The following is a 22,565-nucleotide window of genomic DNA, read 5'->3' as shown; positions in this document are numbered from 1 at the left end:
CTAATTAGCAATTACCATGATAAACATGCATAAAATTTGGCAAGATGAAAAGAAATGCCTTACTCTTATCTTTAACATCTTATCTTCAAGTTAAACATTATCTTATTCTTATTCTTTTATACAGATAACATTATCTTATTCTAAAGTCTAGATAGGTAAAAAATTAATTATTATAAAAACTTTGTACCCAATATTATATAAATTTTTTATTATAAAATATTATAAGCATCATGTAATTTACTCTCCCATACTAAATTGTTGGTCGTGTTTATAAAACTAAACATTATTTATTGTCTTGTCTATTAATTAAAAGATAGAACTTTCCAAAATCACTCTTAAATAAAATTCTCAAAAAAAAAAAAAAAAGTTCTCAAAAATATTTATAGATTAAAGTGCTTGTGGTTAATAGAATACAGGACCCGGAAAAAATATTTATAAGTAACTAACTAAAGTTACACTCTTTTCAAAAATTACAAAAAAAAAAAAAAAAAACCTAAATTGACACAAAATTTGATTCACTTTCCCATATTAATCATCCGAAGTTCATAATTAAAGTAAACAACCCCGAATTAGGAAACAAAAGAAATTTGCCGTAAAGGAAAAAGGCACCAAAATACCGCGAAATGTAAACAAAAGTAAAACGAGACGTAGATGTGGGGACGAAAAGACGAAAACACCCCGTGGAAATAAAAATGGACAGTTCAATGGTCGAAGTAACAGAGAGAGAGAGAGAGAGAGTTTTTGTCAGTGCAGCAAAGAAAGAGAAAATACGCAAAAAAATGAGAAGAAAACGAAAGCTACACCTCTTCCTCACTCCTTATTAGATCTCTCTCTTTCTCTCTCTCTCTCTCTCTAACGCAAACACGGTTTGTTTGTAAGTCTCACACACACACACAGAGACTCTCTCACTCTGTCGCCAAATCTGTAAAAAAAATTCAAAATCGAAATCCTCTTATCTGTTATTTTTATTTTTATCTATCTATCTGTCTATCTGTTTTTGTATGATATTTCGCTGATACCAAGCTGGAGGTTGGGGACCGAGTCAACTCGACCGAGTTATGGGCTGTTGCGAATCGTCCTTCTTCAAAGGACCTAATCGTCGTCATTCTGAAGACAAAAACCACTACCATCGCCACCACCACAACAACAACAACAACAACAGCAACAACGATAACAGCAATAACCTCTACAGTCATTCCGCTACTCCGCCTCTCAACGGCAACGACGCCGTCGTCTCCGCCGTGTCCGGCGCTCCTGGCTTCTCCGAGTTCTCACTCTCCGACCTCAGAGCCGCCACCAACAACTTCAGCTCCGACTACATCGTCTCCGAGAGCGGCGAGAAAGCCTCCAATGTCGTCTACAAAGGCCGCCTCCAAAACCACAACCAACGCCGCTGGATCGCCGTCAAGAAATTCACCAAGCAAGCTTGGCCTGACCCCAAGCAGTTCGCCGTAACTCTCTTCTTTCACCATCTCTTCTTCAATTTTCACTCTCTAGGGTTTCCGATTTTGTTGATTTTTCGTTTTTTTGTTTTTTGTAGGAGGAAGCTTGGGGAGTTGGGAAGCTGAGGCACAAGAGGCTAGCGAATTTGATAGGGTATTGTTGCGACGGCGATGAGAGACTACTTGTGGCGGAGTATATGCCCAATGATACCCTAGCTAAACATCTATTTCACTGTATGTTTTCTATTTCTATTTCTGCTTTTTGTTTTTTTTCAAATTACTTTCTTTCAGCTAATAATTTTGTTTTGGATTTGTTAATTTTTTGTTTTTTTCTGCTTGAATAGATAATAGTTTGGGTAGTTCTGCCCTTGCTGTACTGGACTAGCTAAAGTCCAAATATCTTTGTTCATTTGGTTACTGTGTTGTATTTGCTTTGTTTCTTTCAATGGAAATCTCTGAATTATACCCCCCAAAAAAAAAAAAAGATTTGTTATTTTGTTGAATTCTTGGCATATATGGTGGTTTGTAACTTTGTTTGTGTTAATGGTTTTTTAGAGTAGGTTGTAATGGACTAGGCTTTTGGGATAGACTTTGAGTTCCAATGCGTTGGAAACAGGCTAGTAGTTGATGTGGTTGAATAAGCGTCGGCTGGCTGGATAAGTTGGTTTTACCTGAACAATTAAGTACCAGGCGTTGTTGGGAAAGTAATGTGAAATGTTTATTGTCGATACTTGAAGAAAACTGATTACTATATTTGCTTATCTTTCAGATACATAATCTATACAAACTGATGTAGCAATGAATGTGATTGGTGGATTTCGAAGTATAATAAGTGAATATTTGAATTGTTTTTTTTTTTAAAGATTGGTGACACATCTGTATGTAAAGGTTCTGTAGTATCCCTAGCATTACTTCTGATAAGAACTTAAGTTAGGTAGCAGAACCTTAAAAACTGTACCATGGATGTGGTTATGCTACCACGTCATTCTTATTTGTGGTTGATGATGGTAATCTTTCATTATCTTGGATCACTGAAGCAGAATAGTTCAAAGTTGTAACAAATTTATGGAGCTAAGCTTCTTTTTTACATTTATATCTGTTTTAACTTCCACTTAAAGTTTTGGATATGCGTGTTTCTAAAGTTTGATGTTGCATTCACCACTTCTTTGACAGGGGAGAATCAGACCATTGAGTGGGCTATGCGTTTAAGAGTTGCGTTGTACATTGCAGAAGCGTTAGATTATTGTAATACTGAAGGCCGTCCATTATACCATGACTTGAATGCATATAGAGTTCTCTTCGATGAGGTGCTGTAACAAATCTTTTTTTCTCAAGTTTGAAAATTGAATGTAATCTAGTGTGTATTACTTTTGTGCATAATTATTTTGTAATTTTTTTACATTGCTTTGTGTTTGTCATTGTGAGCATGAAGTAATCTTTTCTCTTAATAAAAGGCCATTGCTTATTTTTTTTATAAAAAGGTTATCATGGTTCTGATTGTGTTGAATTAATCTTGTTTGGAGCACCCATGCTATTTTTGGGACCTAAAGTGGTAATGATGTGGATGGTTTTGACAGAATGGGGATCCTCGACTTTCATGTTTTGGCTTGATGAAAAATAGTAGGGATGGAAAGAGTTACAGCACAAATCTTGCATATACACCTCCCGAGTATCTAAGAAATGGTAGCCTCTCAACTACCTTCTCAGTATGTATGCGGCTTTGTATGTATTTTACTAGTCACTTGATGATAATCTCTATTATAAATGTTAAGATATTGATACAAAAAATCACCTAGAAGATTTTTATGTAAAGGTTGTATGATAGATCTTTGTATATACTGAAGATTTCTGTTTGTTTTTCTTTTTGTGTCAATATATGAAGTAATAAAGAAAAATATAAATGTTGAAGCACCTGTATCTGCTTGGTGTGCTGAAATAAAAAGACCAATGGCATCACCAGGAAGCCTCATAGAATCTTTTAAAAAGTGACACAGAAAGAGTTCCCACTTGGTAATAAGATGAAATATTTAAAATTTAAGAGGGGGAGTTCAAGATTATAATGCATGCTTCTAACTTGACCACAAAATAAGACATAGTTAAGCTGCACCTCTAGATAAAAGAATGAACGGTCCATTATTTATCAGAGGTTTTGGTGTGGATTTATATATCAGAAGCCTGTCATAAAGGCCATATAATGGAGATCTACTTAGAGAGTTTTTAAGCTCATAACATTCATAAGATTCAGCTCTAGATGACATGAAGGTTCACTACATGCTGAGGTTAATAGCTGGCAGTGTGCAATGGAAATACTTAGCATGAAATAATGTTTCAGTTTTTTGGTATTAAGAGGTAAAATACCTGTTAATTTGTGAGTTTTGAGTTCTTTATAAAGAGCATTGGTTTTTGTCTTCTGAAGTGGTTTTTTTTTTTTTTTTAATATTTTTTTATTTAACAATTGCTGAACGTTTGGGAAAGATAACTTGAGCTAAGACTGTTAAATGATTACCATTTGAAACATAGAATCTAAGGAACCATAAAGTGGCAAAGGGGGTGATTATTCAGAGTGGGGTCAATGGAGAATGGGGATGGAATAGCTGTTGGGTGGTTGGGACGCCCTCCTGACACTTATTTTAAGTTCATATGATGTACTATTTACTTGAGTTATATCAAAGATTTTTTATGCTTATTGTTTTTCATGACATGGATTTATCCATTTTCTCACCAGGTAATCTTGCATGAAAACTGTTGTTCCCATGTATCACTACTTTTCAGTAATGCTTCCTGTAATAAATGTAATATGTGCATGTTCTAGGTAGGGTGACTCCGGAAAGTGTTATCTTCAGCTTTGGGACTGTCCTATTGGATCTTCTCAGTGGAAAGCACATTCCTCCAAGTCATGTAAGTAGTTTTACCATGTTGTGTAATGAATCATAGTTTTAGACTTTCAGTGTGGTGGCTCTACCAATTGAGCTATCCAATTGTAGGGAGTGAAGTCTATAATGGAAATAATCACAAAATAAAATATGATAGAGAAAAGTACCCATATTAGAAAAATCCTTCTCTCTATAAGATTGAAAATTTGGAGCAATGAAGCTACATTCTTTCTTGATTGGTTGGTAGATTATGTCAAACATGATGGATAACTTTCTGTTGATTTACTGCCTGCATTTCTTGAAATCTGTGACTTGGCAATAATTTGGCATCAAATGGAATACTAGGGATAGTTTACTTTCTCTTTCACATTTTGTTGTCTTTTCCTACATGTTTTATTCCATAGGCATATATCTGGATTGCTTTTTGGGCTTCTAAATGTGTACAATCTGTTACAATATATGTTAAAGAAGGCTGATATTTGGTAATAGTTCCTTTCAATCAACCTTACATCTTTCAGGCCAAAATTATGATGCGTTTGAGTATTGGTTTTCTTGTGGATACACTTAGCTCTTGGCGGTTTGGAAGTTTTAATTGCTTTCAAATGCTAAGATTATTTTGTTTTTTAGTGGATGAGTTGGATTTGGTGCCATCATCCTGTTCCATGTTTTGTGATGATAGCTGTATATTGTTGTTTACCTGGTTTGAGATTAATGCCTAGCAGATTGTTCATGAATCTTTTTTTTTTTTGGGAATTGTTTGAAGTTGATATTAGTGGACTTAGATGTGTTATTATGTTTCTATTTTTCTGTATGCAGGCTCTCGATATGATACGGGGCAAAAACATTCTTCTCCTCATGGATTCACATTTGGAGGGTAATTTTTCAACTGAAGAGGCAACTGTGGTTTTTGATCTTGCTTCACGGTGCTTGCAATATGAGCCGAGAGAACGGCCAAATACTAAGGATCTTGTTGCAACACTTGCACCACTACAAAATAAACCTGATGTAAAATATTCCATCTTTGCTATCTACTCTTTTGATGCATGCACTTATCTTCTATCTTTATTTGTCTGTTTCATAATGTATTTAGGATTATATTTTATCAGTAAAATAGTGCAGATGATTTATCCTGTAAAATTCACACTGAAATCCTATTGGCTTACAGCCTAGTGGCACCCTACTCCCTCCCTCTTGTTGTGGGTTGGATACCCCCAACACCAAAAAAGAAAAAGAAAAATCCAAAACAAAAACTGTTGAACCACAAGATCACTGCTTGTCATGCTATCCCACTGAACATCTGATTTATATCTTGCCTATGAGATATAATAGTTGTTATGCCCAGCCAAATATGCATTCTGGCTATTATCATGTTCTGTTTGCTGATAGATTCTTGCTTGGAGCTTGATCTGGCCGGAAGCGAAAATTAGCTGTGGCATGCTCTTGTGAGCTTGTTTCTGGCGTTTACAATTTACATAATGAGGTTGGGTCTTCAATTTCCCAAGGAGATTTAGTTAAAAGCCTTGTTGGTTGCCCATGTTTTCTTTTGGGGAGTCATGTTTTCTTCTTGTCGGGTTTTTTTTTTTGAGGGGGGGGGGGGGGTTTGGGAATTAATGGTTGCTTCGTTCTCATTTTATTTCATTTTCCTTGGTTTGTATAATGTGTTTTCTAGCATTCCTGATTGTTTGTATACTGAAAGCAATTTTCAGATATATTTACAGAAATTTTTGTTGCATTGATTGGTTTGACCGTAAGATGACAGTTTTGTGAACTTGAATTCGTTATAAAGGGAAAGGTCAGTTTTGTGCATTTAATCAAATTTCAGGATGTGGTTTCTCTGCTTGCAGGTTCAATCTTATGTGATGCTGGGAATCCCAAAGCATGAGGATGCCCCTCCTACCCCACAACACCCTCTTTCCCCAATGGGTGACGCCTGTTCAAGGATGGACCTTACAGCTATCCATCAGATCTTGGTCACGACACACTACAAAGATGATGAAGGAACCAATGAGGTGATTGAATTGTACACTTGCAGGCTTGCATGTATTTTCTCTAAAGTTATACTAAACCATTTCCTTGGTCTATCGGTTTAGTTGTCTTTCCAAGAATGGACCCAGCAAATGAGAGATATGTTGGAGGCAAGAAAGCGTGGGGACTTGGCATTTCGTGATCGAGATTTTAAAGCTGCTATAGACTGTTATTCTCAGGTATGTTGATTGCAGCATTGAAATAAAAAAACACCTTCATAAATAGAGTTTGTCTTACACCATAATGTGTTAGGCCCACCGCGTTTCCCCCACGACAGTGTAGAACTTCATATAATAGGGAAGTGAACAGCATCAAGAATGAGTTGGATTTTCAAGATCTTAATTGATAGGGAAAACAGCATCTATCTGTGAGATTGTCATGCTATAATGTACTAGGACATCTCTCTCTCTCTCTCCAAGCAAAGAAAATTGTTTGACAAGCAGATCCAGATGTGAACTAGTCAAAAAAAAAAAAAAAAAAAAAAAAAAACAACACATAACAAGAAAAACAAAAAACGTGGGAACCATGATTAATTTTCATTCTGTTTCTATTGTGCAGTTCATAGATGTGGGAACCATGGTTTCACCAACTGTGTATGCACGAAGAAGTCTTTGCCATCTCATGTGTGATCAACCAGATGCTGCCCTTCGAGATGCCATGCAAGCACAATGTGTCTACCCTGATTGGTCCACAGCATTTTATATGCAGGCAGTAGCTCTTGCCAAGCTCGATATGCACAAGGATGCAGCTGACATGTTGAATGAGGCTGCTGCACTTGAAGAAAAGAAGCAACGGGGTGGCAGAGGGTCTTAAGAAGTAGCCCTGTATTTATTCCTTGATATAATTGGCACTCAATTAATTGTTGTTGTTGTCGATGGTGTTGTAACAAAACATGAGGTCTATGTATAATGGAAATTGAAAATGTGGCTTTTGTTTAAAGTGTATCATAGAGAGAGGGAGAAACTTGTTTTCTTGTGCACCAAATGTTTTGCTATTTTTTTTAATTAATGAAATAATTAATTGGTTCTTAATGTGTACATGCCTATATGAAATCTATAATACAACAAGATTTTGACTCTCGAGAGTGGAATCAAGCCACATATAACTCGGCTTTTCCATCAATGAAGAGACTCATGAATTCCTCCCCATCAACAGTTTCTTTCTCTATGAGTAGTTGAGCAAGCTTGTGAAGGATGTCAATGTGGGTTGTTATGATATGCGTCGCCCTTGAATATGCCTTCTCTACCAGTTCCCTAACCTCTGCATCAACTATATCAGCAGTAGCCATAGAATAATCTTTCTGGGATGACATCTGCATTCATAACATACACGCCAGACACTAATTAGATCTCTTAATTATGCATAGGAAAGAAGACATTGTAAACATAGTGAATTGTGAAAGCATTTCTTTCTTAATTCCAATGACTCCCACCTGTTGACCCAAAAAGGGATTTCCACCAGGACCACCGATGGCAACTTGCCCAATTTTTTTGCTGAAACCAAATCTTTCAACCATCTGCCTCGCCACTCGTGAAACTTGCATGAAGTCATTCGACGCTCCTGTGGTCACATTCTCATCGCCAAAAATCACCTCTTCAGCAACTCTGCAATTGTAACAAAGGAGAGAGGAAAATTTTAAAATAAAACCAATTAGTAGATCGGTAGTTTTAAATCCAGCCTATTCGAAATTAGAGAAGAATTAGAATCAGAACAGCTCTAATAGGAACCTTTATCAAAAACACTTGGAAAAGGCAACATATCTTATGCATTGCTGGAAATAAGTTGGTGTAACTAACCTTCCACCAAGGGCAACAGCCATCTGATTCTCCAGGTAACTTCTACTGTACAGTCCAGACTCAAGCCTCTCTTCACTTGGAGCGAAAAAGGTAAGTCCACCAGCTTGGCCACGAGGAATAATGGATATCTTGGCCACAGGATCATATTCAGGCATCAATGCACCAACTAGAGCATGCCCGGCCTCTGCAAAATTAAGAGCATGACTAAACTGTAAACGCTGAAAATCAAATACAACCTAGACAAATTAAGAAATATGCTGATTCTTATTTATATACCATGATAAGCAACTAGTTTCTTCTTCTCATCTGAGACTACAGCATTTTTCTTCTCTGGGCCAGCAATGATCCTTTCCAGTGCATCAGATATCTCATCCTTGCTTATTTCCTTGAGGTCACGCCTGGCTGCAAGAATAGCCGCTTCATTCATCAGATTCTGCAAATCAGCCCCGGTAAATCCTGGGGTTCTTCTTGCAATCTTGTCAAAGTCCACATCCTTTGCGAGTGCCTTTCCTCTAGAGTGCACCTGTCATACATGCTCAGATAAGTTTCTACCAGAAAATAGCAAAAACACAATCTTATTTGTGGACTATGGCAATTGAATGAACCAGATCGTATCCATATAACAACTTATGCAAAATGTTTGGTCTTTGGCCCCAGTAATAAGTTGTTGAATTGTGGAACTAAAAACAAATACTTAAATAGCACTAAAAAGAAGAAAAATAAGTAATGAAAAGAGCAGTAGACTGCCATACACCCATAATAGATTTGATAAATCATGTTCTAGAACAATGAACTAACCAGCACTCTTTAACTGCATATAATTAGATATCACTTGACAAATCTAGAACATTATGAACATAACCCACGATTTATAATTGAGCAATGTTGCAGTGACTACAAATTTACTACATATATAAGCATTGATGCAAACTGTTAAATCACAAAACAAAAAAGTAATTAAGAAATTTATTTATTATGTTATTTACATGACACCGATCACTTTCATTGTCATGCCAGTTTGTAGGCCTTTTGTACTAAACTAGATAGAAATTTTAGCATTTTCCTATAAAATTATAACGCAACAATTCACTGATCATTGAATATGTTATTGGAATCAATAATTTAGGTTTAGACATCATTCCTACTCTTAATATTAAGACCTTGGAATTTCCCTAACAGCTAAAACAAGAATAACTAACCAAGCAGGGTTTTATAGAACAAACCTGAAGAATCTTAACTCTACCAGCAACATCAGGCCTATCCACAGTGACCTGCCTATCGAACCTGCCAGGCCTCAACAAAGCTGCATCAAGCACATCCGGTCTATTAGTGGCAGCCAACACAATCACACCCGAATTACCCGAAAATCCATCCATCTCAGTCAAGAGCTGATTAATAGTTTGCTCCCTCTCATCATTCCCACCTCCAAGCCCTGCCCCTCTCTGCCTCCCCACTGCATCAATCTCATCAATAAACACAATGCAGGGTGCTTTCGACTTTGCCTTCTCGAACAAGTCCCTCACTCTCGAGGCCCCAACTCCCACAAACAATTCCACAAACTCCGAAGCAGCACAAGAGAAAAACGGCACGCCGGCTTCTCCGGCCACTGCTCTAGCCAATAGGGTCTTCCCTGTACCGGGAGGCCCAACTAGCAAACACCCTTTTGGTATTTTAGCTCCTAGAGCTGTGTACTTATCTGGGTTTTTCAAGAAATCAACAACTTCTTGCAATTCCAGTTTAGCTTGGTCAGCACCAGCAACATCGGAGAATGTAACACCGGTTTCTGGGACTTCTTGGAACTTTGATTTGGATCTTCCAAAGTCCATTGGGCCACCGAGCCCACCAGGTCCGCCGGGCCCACCTTGAGCTCTGCGGAAGAGAAGGAAAAGTCCAGCAAAAGCAAGAACTGGGAATATAAGATTACCGATGAAACTGAACAACCCGTTGCCAGAGTCACCCTCTGAGACCGAAATATCGACGCCGTTCATTGCTAAAATGTCGATAAGGTCCGGGTCGTTGGGGACAATCACGGAGGCTCGGCGGCCATCGATGGCGGTGAGCTGAAGGGCAGAACCGTCTTTGCTGAATCTGACTCTTTCCACTTTCCCTTTCTTCACTGCATTCAAAAACTCGCTGTATCTCCATTGACTACCATCAGGGATGTCAGAAGTGTTCTGGGTTTGAGGCTTCGGGGCTGTGAGAAGAAGGTTTTGTGAGAAAGGTGAGGGATTTGTGAGACTGGGTTTGGTGGGTTGGGCTTCAATTACAGGTGGGGGTTGAGGTGGTGTGGGATTGTCTAGAGCTAGAGCTTGTGGTTGTGGAGTGAGAGTAGAGAAGATAAGAGCAGCTAAGGTAGCTTTGGATGGTAGAGATTTTAAGGGTTGTGAAGAATTGGGTTTTTTGTTGAGAATATTTTGAGTAATTAGATACTTTCTTTTGGAGATGGGATGGAATGGAAGTGGTGATTTGGTGATGGTTTTTGGGGTTGGAGGAGAGACCAAGATTTTAGTCCCAAAGAAGTGTGAAGAAAGCAAAGGATTGGTGATGGTGGAAGCCATGGAGTTCGATGAGGTTTTGTTATGTGGTATGCCTCTTCTCCTCTATCTTATATAACTACTAAAAACAAAGAGTTGAGCTTGAGTCGCCCAAATCCTAGAATGTTTTTGATTTTGCTTATGTGAGCAGGTTAAAAAATAAAAATAAAAATAAAATTAGGGGGGAATTATGGTTTGTGAGTGTGAATGTGGACACTATGCCAAGTTGTAAAAATATCTGGGCAAAAGAAAAAGGAAAAACTTTTTTCTAACTTTTATGCAGAGAAGCGATGTGGCAAAATCTGATTTGGTAATTGACTTGAAACACTATGGAGGATGTATAGGGAAGAAACTTGCTTAATCCCATGCCATACAATTGGATGACGTTCGTGTCGCATCCACGTGGCCTGTATAAGATCCAGTTATTTCTTGAGTGATTTTTACTTGTTTGTTTGTTCTGTTTTTGAGTTTTTAAGTCGTATACGGTTTTATTTTTCTTTTGTTTTAGTGATGTGTATGGTTTGGTGTTGCACAAAGAAAGATCATATTATGTGATGGGAGAAAGGCAACGACGGTTAACTTAGAGCATTAGTACAGGCACTGCTATATGTCATATGTTGGCAAATTTTACCATCAAAGCACAATAACCAAGCTTTATTTGGGTTGCTAATTGTAATTTTTTTTACAATACTGCTACAATACCATCTTATATGTAAGATGGTACCGTAGCAAGATTGTATATATTTTTTACTAATTTATTCTCTCTCCTCTAGCTGTCTCCCACTTTGTCTCTCCGTCTCCCACATCTCTCTCTCATTTCTCTGGTTCTCTCTATAGAAGGGGAGCCTTAGTTCTCACTTGTGTGTTTGAGATCAGCATGGTGGTGCGGTTGAGATCGGCGTGGAGACCGGCACGAAGATCGACATTAGAGACTGGCGTTTGGTTTCTTTTGGTTTTTTTGGCCCCTCTCTCTGTTCCAATAGTCACATTCCAATCTCTTTCTCTTTGTTTCTTTCTCATAGATACAAAAATACAATCAGTTTCTTTTAGATTGGCATGGTGGTGAGGTTGGTGGTGCGGTTGAGATAGACGTGGTGGCATGAAGGTTAGTGTGGTGGAGATTGGCATGGAGACCGATGTGGAGACCGGCATGAAACCGGCGTGGAGATCGACATAGAGATCGGCATTTGGTGGGTTTGGCAATGGTGGCATGGTGTCCAGTTTCTAGGTTTGGTTCTTGCTGTGGGTTTCTTGGTGGTTCTTGTTGTGGGTGTCCATCTGGATATGGGGTGGTGGGTTTTGATTTGGGTTTGATTCTGTCATTTGATTCTTACCGTGGTTGTGACTAGTGTTTGGATTGGTTTGGTTGGGTTGGTGTGGTGGGTAGTGGGTTATTTTGTTGTTTTTGCTATAGGTTTGCTGGGTTTTGTTTTGTGTTGTTTTTGTTTTTTTTGGTTCCAGTGGGATTTTGGTGGGCAGTGGTGGTGATTGTTTGTTTGGTTGTTGAGAAAATAAGGGAGAGGCAGGGACATAAATTAAAGAGAGATAAATAATTTGTTTATTATTTTATTGTATAATTTATATTATTTTAATTTTTTGAATTGTAAAATAAAAGTTAGGATATTGGATGTATTGTAAAATAGTATGATATAGTAGATAAAGTAGCTTTTAAGATGGTAAAATAGAATAGTTTGAAAATACTAGATGTGAATGCTCTTAGTATGATTTGATGATGTGGCAATTCGATTCGATTTGACCAAGTCAAGAGAAATTCGGCATGACGTGGTAGTTCAGCTAAGTTGTTCCTCATTGGTAGGAAAAAATGATACAAATTTACCAATCTCTCGTATGGAAACATTTTTATTTTTATTTTTTTTATACAAGATAAAAATTCCACTTTAGCCTAATCTAAGTGTATATGTGTGTGAAAGCTCCCTTTTAAAGACTTGAATCCCAACCCTTGCCCCCTACACCTCACAAGCACTTATACTTGTGAAGTGACCATCGTTTGGAAACATTTTTGAATTCGACTTATCACTACCAAGATCTTTAAATCCTAAAATATATCTTTAAAGGATGTTCCTTAAACCAAAGGAAGACATTACTATTTAAATTTGAAATTCAAGTTACGATGACGAAGCAATCCACCCCTTTCAGGTGCATAAAAGGGAAACAAAGTTGCATGAAAGTTATAAATATTTTGTCATACTAAAAATCTCCTTTGAAAACTTTTCATCTTTAAAGGAGTTTTTCCTAACTTGGACATCAAAAAGTGTCCCGTCAACTCATTTCTAGTGATTTTCCAATTTTCTTTCCCCTATTTTATAGGTGTTTGTGGGCTAAATCATAATAGTAATTAGGGATAATTACAGATTACCCACTTATGGTTTAGCCCGAATTTAACTTACCAAACTGTAATTTCATTTTTGACACTTTACCCACTTATGCTTCCCTCTGTCACTACTCTGTAACGCACCTCCCTTTTAGATGTTACTCTAACACATTTTTTTTATCAAAAACACAACCTGAAACAGATCAAACATTCCTCTCTCCCAAAACACACTCCCATCCACGCGTACAAATTTTCAACATTTTAAGCTTGGAGAGAGAGAGCTCACAGATCACAATAAACACAAAACAAATGTTCCACCATGGGTATGGATTTGGTTTAGAAACACGAACTTGAGGAAGGCAAATTCCACCAATCTAGCGTTGTCGTCGAGCCATAGTTCCTCCAAGCCACGCCCCTTTCGGAAGTCTAAATCAGCCAAGAAGAATGCGCCGTCGTTCGATTCGACATCCATCCCCTCCAAATCCAAGCCATCGTCGGCTATGGCGGCCAAATTGAAGAGTCCATTGCCACCGAGGCCACCTCCTTCAAATTCTCATAAAAGGAAGCTCAGCTTTGAAGGTCATGGGCTCAATATATTGACCGATTTGGTGGTGGATTTGGTGATTTCGTGGGTTTTGGGTTGTTGTTTGGTTTTGAAATTTTCACTTTGCTTCTATTACACCCAGCAAATCAAGTAATTTTTATTCTACTGTTCATGATGTTGTGATTTTTTCTGGTGGGTTTGTTGCTTGGCTTTGAAACCTTCCTCTCTCATATCTCTATTCCCTTGGTCAAGCTTTGTCGATCCTCTCCTTGGGTGTTGCCAATGTATATCTAGTGGCTTTGTGTGAGTGAGATCTTGGATGTTGAAAATCAAAACTTTAGAAATTAAGTGCTGGAAATTGTTGATCCTCCCTGTTGTCATGTTGTTAACTGTGTTATGCTTTGATTTTAATAAACTTCTTACTTCAGGCACAAAAAATAAGTACAAGGAAGAAGACGAAGAACAAAAGCCTTTGAGAGCAAATATTTTAGTGGTTGATATTTTAGTTTTGTCGGGTGAGAGAGATTTTTAACTTGCAAGTATGGTTAGTGGTTAACTAGGATTTCAAACTAAAATCTTTAACCATGCCACAATTCTCTCTCTCTCTCTCTCTCTCTCTCTCTCTCTCTCTCTCTCTCATGGTTTTGCTTGATTTGATTTGTATTAATTTTCTGGGTGTATGTTTTTAATGTTTGTATATGTTCTTCATGTTTGTGAATTATGAGAAACCAATACCATATTTTAATCTTTTTTCTTCTTTTGTTTGGTTTTGTTTTGTTTTTGTTTTGTTTTTGTTTTTTTTTTAGGAGAAGAGAGACATAAAATGGGTGTAAAAAGACTTATTTACCCCTCTTTTTTTAACAGAGGTGGGTTACAGAGATTAAACGGAAGTAACCTTAAGTGAGTAAAATGTCAAAAATGAAACCATGGGTGGGTAAGTTAAATTCAGATTAAAACACAGGTAGGTAATATGTAATTATCCTAGTAATTAACTGCATTAAAAATTGGCCTCGTTTGTAGGAAATGAATGTCATATCTTCTCTAGAAGAAAAAAAGTGTATGCTTGTGAGTAGATCCATGGATACTGGATTGAATAGAAGTGACATAAACAATACAAAGAAGCAGTCAGGGCCTTCACAGTAGGATGACCCTTACTGTGTAATAGCCCTTAAGCAATAGATACAAGAGCTCATCATAGTTTGCAGTTTGCGCCAGATACTATAATAGAATAGGTAACTGTGGGGGCCATTTAATTAGAAGGTACTGTTAAGGCTGTACTAATTGAGCCAATGGCCCAATCCGAGGACATTGGACCATCCGAGAATGTTCAAATGAAATTATAAGGGGAACAGAATAAAGAGAATAGTAGAGATAATAAGAGATAAGTCCAATGAGTGTCCGAGGAGAAAACCCATCTCGGTATCTAGTGTCCGAGATCAGTAAGAGTGTCATATCATCATGGACCTTCTTTAAAGTTACATCACAAATAAGGGTTGGACATTAGACAAGGGGTAGAAAAAGGAAAAGGATAAACAAAAATCTTCAAAGGCTGCTACCTCCGCATTAAATACCTCCTAACCAACTCTCTGACCACATTAATGTGGAAGTGATGCCTGAACAATGATTAAGCAGCCTTACAGCTATTAGTTAATGGTTCTGGGAGGTGCTGGATGGAATAGAAAGGAGTTCTCTGAATCTAACCTACACATGTGTGGTAGGGATGATACCAAGATTGTAGTATATAACATAGGAAGATGTACCAAAATAGGGGGGGGGGGAGGAGAAAATCGAGTAATTTGAGAAGAAGACTGCGAACTCTTGTATGATCTTATTGTTTAAAAAGTACAATATAATATAAACCCCTCGAGTTACTTCGAGGACAGATTTTCTCATCTTATGTGTGTCTAACAATCTTAAATTACCAAGTTTAATCGTTTTTCTTCTGGAGTAGATCTAGTTCTTTCATCCATGCTCTACAAATTTATTATTTGAGCCGCTTGGGCCAGAACCCAATCCTATGTTGGGCCTAATCCCATTTCAGTCCTTATGGTAACCTATGCACCATGTCTTGTCCCAAGGCATGCAAGACCACTAGCCTTTGCGGTAAAATATATGTCGCCCATGAGGCAGAGAGTGAAATGAAAGGGTAGGTCAATCATGAGAAGCCAAACAACGTACAAGGGATAGGACATGTGAACAAAAAGTTAATTAGGTATCAAGAGTATTGGGTATCCAATGGGGTGACAAAGGCAGAGACAAACTTGTTGATGACTCAAGAGAAAGGAGAAAACAAAGGGGAAAAAAATGAATTATTAGGAAAGGAAAAAAGAAGACAAAAGAAAGAGAGGAAAGGGATGGTGCAAGTGTTTTAGGATTTTGGTTTATTAGATTTGAGAATTCAAAAGATAATTGTCTCTGTAAGGACTCGATTTGTAACGACCCGTAACAGTGTTGGGTTCGTACGTGAAAAGGCCCAAACAATATCATTTATGGAGCGTGGGTTTGAAAGGCTAGGCCTTAGTCACCAGACGGCGGGTTTTTCGTGGTATTCATACATGGTTTAAATCGTGTTCGCTTTGGGAGTCTTTCTCCTAGAGGCAGGCTGGGAGGCTCTGGTTTTTGGCCATTTTTTCCAGCCCCTCTTCTGGATTGCCCACCTTTCCTTTTATACTCGCATATGTTCCTTATCCTTCGTCCACGTGTAGGATCGACTTTTCCAGGACTGATACTTGTCCCATCCGCCCATACCTAGAGTGGTTGGGGGTGGTTGTAAAAGCTGGATAGTATGGTTCTGTCAGGTGCAGAGTATTGAATGGCAGTAAGGGCAGCTTTTCCTGGTCGTTTACACTTTCCAGCGTATCCTTATCTGTTGACCTAGATATTTTTAGATTTTTTTCCAAGCTGCTCCTATACCGTTTTTGCCCTTCCTTTCAGTGAGACTTCGGACATGCCGAGGACTAAATCGTCCTCGACTGTGCCCCAAGACTACTTTTGGACTCGTATTACTGAGTCTGGGTTATAACCTTTCTCGGCTCGGGCCTTGGGCCCCAATGAATAAACGGGCCAGGACCTCAAATCATTGGGCCCCACAGTCTCTTCGAACAAAGAGACAAAAGATCAAAAAAGGGATTTTAATTCTCATATTGTATTTTTTTTAATGGTAATGCAGGGTGCTTATAGCTGCATGATGTAGTTAATTAATTCCGGGTGGAAAAATTGTTACCTTTTAAACTACAAGTGGCAAAGTAAAATCCCCTTAAACTTTAGGTGGATAATGTGTAATTGTTGCTAATTTTTTATTATTATTTATTTTATTGTTCAAATTTTAATTTTTCTTATTCAAATATTTTCTATGATTTTTTTTAATGATCAACATGGGTATAGATATAATGCCAATTATTTGTAATTTTGAAATATAAAATCTGAGATTGATGGATTTCTGAAAGCATTTTATTTTATTTTAATTACAACAAATGCTTTTCAAAAAAAAAAAAAAAATTACAACAAATTCCACTCCTGGCCTAAAAAGTAACTTCAACTGTATTACAGCATTTTGGAGAGTGAAGTTTCTTGGTTTTACGGATCTAACACTAAAATGGGTATGACTTAATCTGTGTAAGGCCTAGATTACATGATTGACTGGACATTTACAAAATGTGACATGCTAGTACTTGCGACATGACCTGGTCCCAAGTGACGGTCTAAATCTACAATTTTCTGGGCCTATAGGCTCCTTTACATTACGTCTTAACCTTTGGGCCTATATGCCATCACTTTGCCACCAGAGATATGATCCTTTTATTTATTTTATTTATTTTTATTTTTTTGGAGATATGGTCCTTTTAAGAAAGGTAAAAGATTGGTACTAATCCTTTACAAAATTTACTATATCAAGAAATCAAATGCTTTAGAAGTTACTAAAATATGAGATTTTCTTTGATTGTGTGTAGTTTGAGATTTTCTAATAGAGAATGGAGATAATAAAATGAGATAAATAATATGGGAGTTTCTTTTCTTTTTGTTGGGTAAAGATGAGAAATGAAATGTCCAAAAAAAGCAATAAAAAATAAACCAAAGTGAGTCATAGTATTTCTTTAACTGGCGTATAAGATATCAAAAATGTATTAAAACTTAAAGAAACACACGTTGTTGATCCTGAAATTTACTGTAGAAACAATTTTAGTCCTAAAATTTAAACTAATCAATTTTAGTTCGAACATGTTTCATCCTAAATCTAGTTGAGTATCATAGTAATGATGTGGCCTAAATTAAAACTGATGTGACATTAGGCTTAAACTAAAAAAAAAAACCACTATCATGGCCAAGAGTGAAGTTGATCAATCATTCACACAAATTGAAAACTAAAATTAGCTTCTTCCTACTTGCTCTATCAAATTCTTTTCTTTTATATAAATATTGCGAAACTTAAGTATAATATCTTAGGAGTGGTTATTTAGGATATGTTTGGTAACTGTTTTTTTCTCTTATTTTTTATTTCCAAAAACAATTTTCTATTTTTGAGACTAAAAAATTTATTTGGCAACCAAAAATGTACAGAAAATAAAAACTGTTCTCAAAACTCAATTTGTGAAGGAAATTCAAAACATGCAAAAGACTGTTTTCAAACTTTTCAGTTTCTTGTTTTCAAAAGTTAATGAAAACACGCATCTGATTTGATAAATTTGTCACATTTAATGAGTTAGCATCAGAATTCAAATTCTAGTAACAACATATTTCAGTATTTTCTATTTTTTTTTCAAAAAACTATATTTTTAATTTCAACTAACTAAACATGTTTTTGGGTTTAAAAAATACAAGAAAATTGGTTTTTCTTTATATTCCCAAAAAACAAGTTTTTGTATATAGAAAACAAAAATTGTTATCAAACATAACCTTAGATTCTCCAATTACATCACTACAAGTGGTGTACATGTATTTCTCCAAGATAGCATACACAGTGTTAACCTCCTTTATTACGCTAACAAAGTTTCTCTTAAAATAAAAAATAAATAAAAAAACCCAATCAGCCATTGTCGTCTCTCTCTAACCTCAACCTCCACAACTCCACTCTTCCTCCTCCTTTCCTTACAACCTCTCCAAACTCCACCACACTGCCACCAACATCCTTTATCTCGTTGAAAATTTCTCTAGCATCCCTTTGAAGAACAAAAAAGTCTTAACCCCAAAATTTCCAACATTAGAAAAATCCAATCTAGAAGGGGAAAAAAATGCAAAACCCATAAATAAATTAATCCATTGAAATCTAACCCATAAAAAGCAAAACCCAGAAGTGAGAGATTTTGATAGAGTTAGAGGAGGAGAAAAAGGTGTAAGAAACAAAGACGCTGTAGCGGAATATTAACAAACCATTTTTTGGCATACCTTTCTTAGCTTAAACCAATTATCACACAGGAGTTTCGAGATTGTTCTACGTTGTCCAAGCTAGCCTCAATGCAAACCAGCAATTCAAACTCATTATGTATTCCAATTTGTGAATCCCACGAACAAAAACGTTTCTTTGATGGTGTTGCACACTACTAGAGTAATGAAAACATAACCCACAACCTAAAAGCCTTACAACACTTTATGAACACTATGAAAAATGCATAATTCTTTCTATGTCCAGTGGGTATTGCTCATGGTGTTTATATACAAAGCATTCCATATTTATTGAGTGAGATAGTGGGGTAGAGTAACGATTCAAGTCATTACTCCATAACTCTTAGATGTTACTCTTGGTGAGCTATAAAAGAGACATGCCCACTTTGGGTGTTCTTTTATATTCCTTTCAGTTTCTAACAAGAGGTGTTGGTGAGCAATGGAGGAGAAAGAAGAGCAGTTCATGTCAGTAGGTGGTGGGTCAGTGGATCACCCTCATGCCATGGGAGGACAAAAGCAAAGGCTTGGGAACTCGTTAGCGAGCTTGATGATGTCGACAGTCGTGTGGAAAGGAGCTTGTGATGGAAGGAGGAGGAGTAGTGGAGGTTGAGATCTGTTTAAGAGAGAACGGTGGCTGAATTTTGTTTTTTTTAATTAAATAAAAAATATTGATATGTTTAAAGATAGGTTAACACCGTTTATGTTGATGTGAATTAATTGATACATGTAGTAATGTAATTGGGGAATTTAAGGAATTACACTTAAGATACTGTATATGTGTTTGGGGTGCACGTCCACGTTTCTTCAGTTCATGTTTTCCACTTTTTTTTTTCCCCTGCGCGTGAACAGTAACCTCACATGGGTTCACTGTGCAGGGGACAAAAATTACTGTTTATCACTATAGCAGCACTGTTCATAGCACTGTTCACGTACTAAAAAATATTAAAAATAGGTCCCACGGTACTATTCACACATTTAAAAATTATTTTGCTACAGTGTTTTTAGTTTTCAATTTTAGCAATAATAAATTCAATCCAAACGGACCCTATACTTAAGTTTTGCCTATATATATATATATATATATTTTGGCAAAGGGGCTTCTTTGATTTCATCCCATTTCATGCTTTAATGAAATTTAAAAATTTTGCATAGTACACCAAAGGCTAAAATATATTAAGAAGTAAGAACAATGGCTAATGGATGTTATTAATAGCATTCATATCAGTCTCATCAAAATTTCCTCTAAACTAACCCAAAAAACTCAACTTTTGCTACTTTAATAAACACATACATTCATCAGTTTCAATATTTATTTCTCTACTCTATTAAAATTTTTTTTTTCTATCTCTAAAAATAAATAAATAAATATTTTTATTAATTCTTTTCCCCCAAAAAACACCATCTTCTTCTTCACAGACGCACCACTGGTCCACTACCATCCATGAAACACAAACTCACCTTTTCCTTTATAAACACAAACCCATCCACAAAATACTCATATGTCTGAACCACAATACAAACCCAGATGCCTTAACCACAAAAAAACTAACAACCCACATAGAACACAAACCCACCTCAGCCTCTTCAACCTCACAAAAAACGCAGACCCATATCAGAATTGGTGACCTCCACGACTGCAAGAACCCAGATTTGAGGGGTGCAAGCCTGAAAATAGTAGGAAGAGGAGGAAGGTTGCAGAGGAGAGAGAGAGAGAGAGAGTAAAAAAAAAATTATTTTTACTTTTGGCGATGAATGATGCTTGCTGGATGTGGCGTACAATTTCACATCTCTAAAATTTTCGGGTAGTTTGAGGAGGCTGATGTGTGTGAGTTTTTGGAGTTTTTAGCTTTATTTTTAACCTCAAACTAATTTGGCTAGATGTGAATGCCCTAAAGGCTAATATAATGCCAAAACATTTTTAACTGATGTGGGTGGAATCATGAACTTGGATACAATTTAATCTTTTATTCAACTTTAAAATTTCTGATTCTAATAAAAAATTTTCAAATTTGAAATAGGTAACTCCGAGTCTCCCACTGATATTAATCCAATTGAATGGCTAATCAAAACTTTCTTAAAATCAAAAGGTGAAATTGAGTCTTTTATTATTTTTAATGACAATTGAATGAAGATATAAATTTAAACGTTTTTTTTTTTTAATACAAATGTTCCAAAATTAACCATCTTTATAATTAATAACAGGACAAAAATACATTAATTTTTCGTTGTGTAATACATACAAGTATTGAGTCATTTGGCATGAATATGGTATGCACTGTGTTAGTTTAATTATATTAAATTTGGGTTATAGTTAGCTCAATTAGTAAAATATTTTTTTATCCAAATAAGAGATATAAGGTTCAAACTCCGACTATACCAAATGATAAAGAGTAATCTTGGTGTTATAATTTGAAATTATGTTGAATCTATCAAAAGAGTATACTTTTTTATCCTAAAAAAAAAACTATATTAAATTACCAAATTTTGTTATATAATCGAAGTAGAATAAATATTAAATTTTATGTTAAATTAGTTGAAACTTTTGGTAATAGAATCTTAGTGGGAGTCCTTGAACGAATTCTCAAAAAAAAAAAAAACAAAAAAACAAAACAAAACAAAACAAAAAACAAAAAGTAGAAGAATTTTAAATATATTGAACCTTAGGTGATAGAGTTTTGACTAGAGTAAACCATATTAACTCGATACTTTGGTGTATTAACCTGATAATAAAGAGTAATTATTATAAAGCAGACGTCATAAATTGAAATATTATTATATTTATCAAAAAGAATGAAAAAAAAGAAAAAAGTGTAACCACTTGTCCCATAGAGAAGATTGTTATTTGTTATATAAAGAAAATAGTTACTTGGCGCAATTACGACTTTTGAAATCTAACTTTTATTATATAGTACGTTATTTTTTTTTTTAATATAATTGTTAAGTAATATGTTGTGATTTGTTGTATACCAAAAGTGGTGTCAAGATCTTGGGTGCACAATCAAGACAAAGAACGTCAACATCTCAGTTGATGTTGATGCTGACATTGCCAAGGTGTATGGCCTAGATCGATTGAGTCTTAATTGTGTGTCCCCCTGTTCTTATCAGTGTTGTGTGATGCATATGATTCGCTTTATTGCTGGTTGGTATTGAGTGAAAATAATAAATAAGAGTTGTGGAGAGTTACATTGGTTCTCCTAGGGTATAAAGTTGATGGAGAGTGTTACAAAATTGTTGGTGTCCTAATATGTCGTGCGATATTCAATTAAAAATATACAGGATAGGGCAAAAGATTACTTATCAAATTAGTAAGTAATAGAGAATATAAATTTAAATATAAAATAATAAAGGAAAAGAAAGCATGTAACCAGCTTTATTGATGGTAGATGAAGTTGTTTTTAAGAGAAATATTATATTTACAATATTTTCATAACAAATTTAAAGTGGTAGATTTTACTAGTAGGTAAAAAAATAATTTTAAATGATGAGTTTAATTTAAAACTAATAACAATTTATTAATTAATTAAAATTTATATAGAAAATATTATGAAAATAATACCAACCGTTTTGAAAAGAAAGTGACGAGAGCTCCGTACAAGAGTGATTCAAGGTTAGGAGAGGTCAGAGTCCTAGAACTTAGGAT

General features: G+C 36.0%; 2 protein-coding genes across 2 annotated transcripts; one reads left to right on the top strand and one right to left on the bottom strand.

The window, feature by feature from the left end:
- Window positions 1-731: 731 nt before the first annotated feature.
- Window positions 732-7,371, top strand: LOC115974609 (serine/threonine-protein kinase BSK1-like). The gene is made up of 9 exons (XM_031095027.1): window positions 732-1,451; window positions 1,541-1,676; window positions 2,616-2,749; window positions 3,020-3,125; window positions 4,255-4,340; window positions 5,132-5,320; window positions 6,160-6,324; window positions 6,406-6,519; window positions 6,899-7,371. The coding sequence occupies exons 1-9, from the start codon at window positions 1,059-1,061 to the stop codon at window positions 7,151-7,153; spliced, it is 1,578 nt and encodes a 525-aa protein (XP_030950887.1). The 5' UTR covers window positions 732-1,058; the 3' UTR covers window positions 7,154-7,371.
- LOC115974608 (ATP-dependent zinc metalloprotease FTSH, chloroplastic) lies at window positions 7,321-10,778 on the bottom strand. Its single transcript, XM_031095026.1, has 5 exons — window positions 9,360-10,778; window positions 8,413-8,659; window positions 8,137-8,320; window positions 7,773-7,944; window positions 7,321-7,652 (listed from the first exon to the last, which is right to left on the bottom strand). Exons 1-5 carry the CDS (start codon window positions 10,692-10,694, stop codon window positions 7,431-7,433), a joined length of 2,160 nt encoding a protein of 719 aa, XP_030950886.1. The 5' UTR covers window positions 10,695-10,778; the 3' UTR covers window positions 7,321-7,430.
- Between the last annotated feature and the right edge of the window lie 11,787 nt (window positions 10,779-22,565).

This window comes from Quercus lobata, chromosome 2 (genome assembly GCF_001633185.2).
Source record: "Quercus lobata isolate SW786 chromosome 2, ValleyOak3.0 Primary Assembly, whole genome shotgun sequence".
NCBI lineage: Eukaryota > Viridiplantae > Streptophyta > Magnoliopsida > Fagales > Fagaceae > Quercus > Quercus lobata.
This window is presented reverse-complemented; position numbering and strand designations above follow the sequence as displayed.

Excerpts from the sequence above, each read along its gene's own strand:
- LOC115974609 (XM_031095027.1), top strand. The coding sequence starts at position 1,059 with ATGGGCTGTTGCGAATCGTCCTTCTTCAAAGGACCTAATCGTCGTCAT. Across the intron at positions 4,341-5,131 it reads AGCACATTCCTCCAAGTCAT|GCTCTCGATATGATACGGGG; the intron begins GTAAGTAGTTTT and ends TTCTGTATGCAG. Across the intron at positions 5,321-6,159 it reads CACTACAAAATAAACCTGAT|GTTCAATCTTATGTGATGCT; the intron begins GTAAAATATTCC and ends CTCTGCTTGCAG.
- LOC115974608 (XM_031095026.1), bottom strand. The coding sequence starts at position 10,694 with ATGGCTTCCACCATCACCAATCCTTTGCTTTCTTCACACTTCTTTGGG. Across the intron at positions 8,660-9,359 it reads GTAGAGTTAAGATTCTTCAG|GTGCACTCTAGAGGAAAGGC; the intron begins GTTTGTTCTATA and ends CATGTATGACAG. Across the intron at positions 7,653-7,772 it reads ATCCCTTTTTGGGTCAACAG|ATGTCATCCCAGAAAGATTA; the intron begins GTGGGAGTCATT and ends TTATGAATGCAG.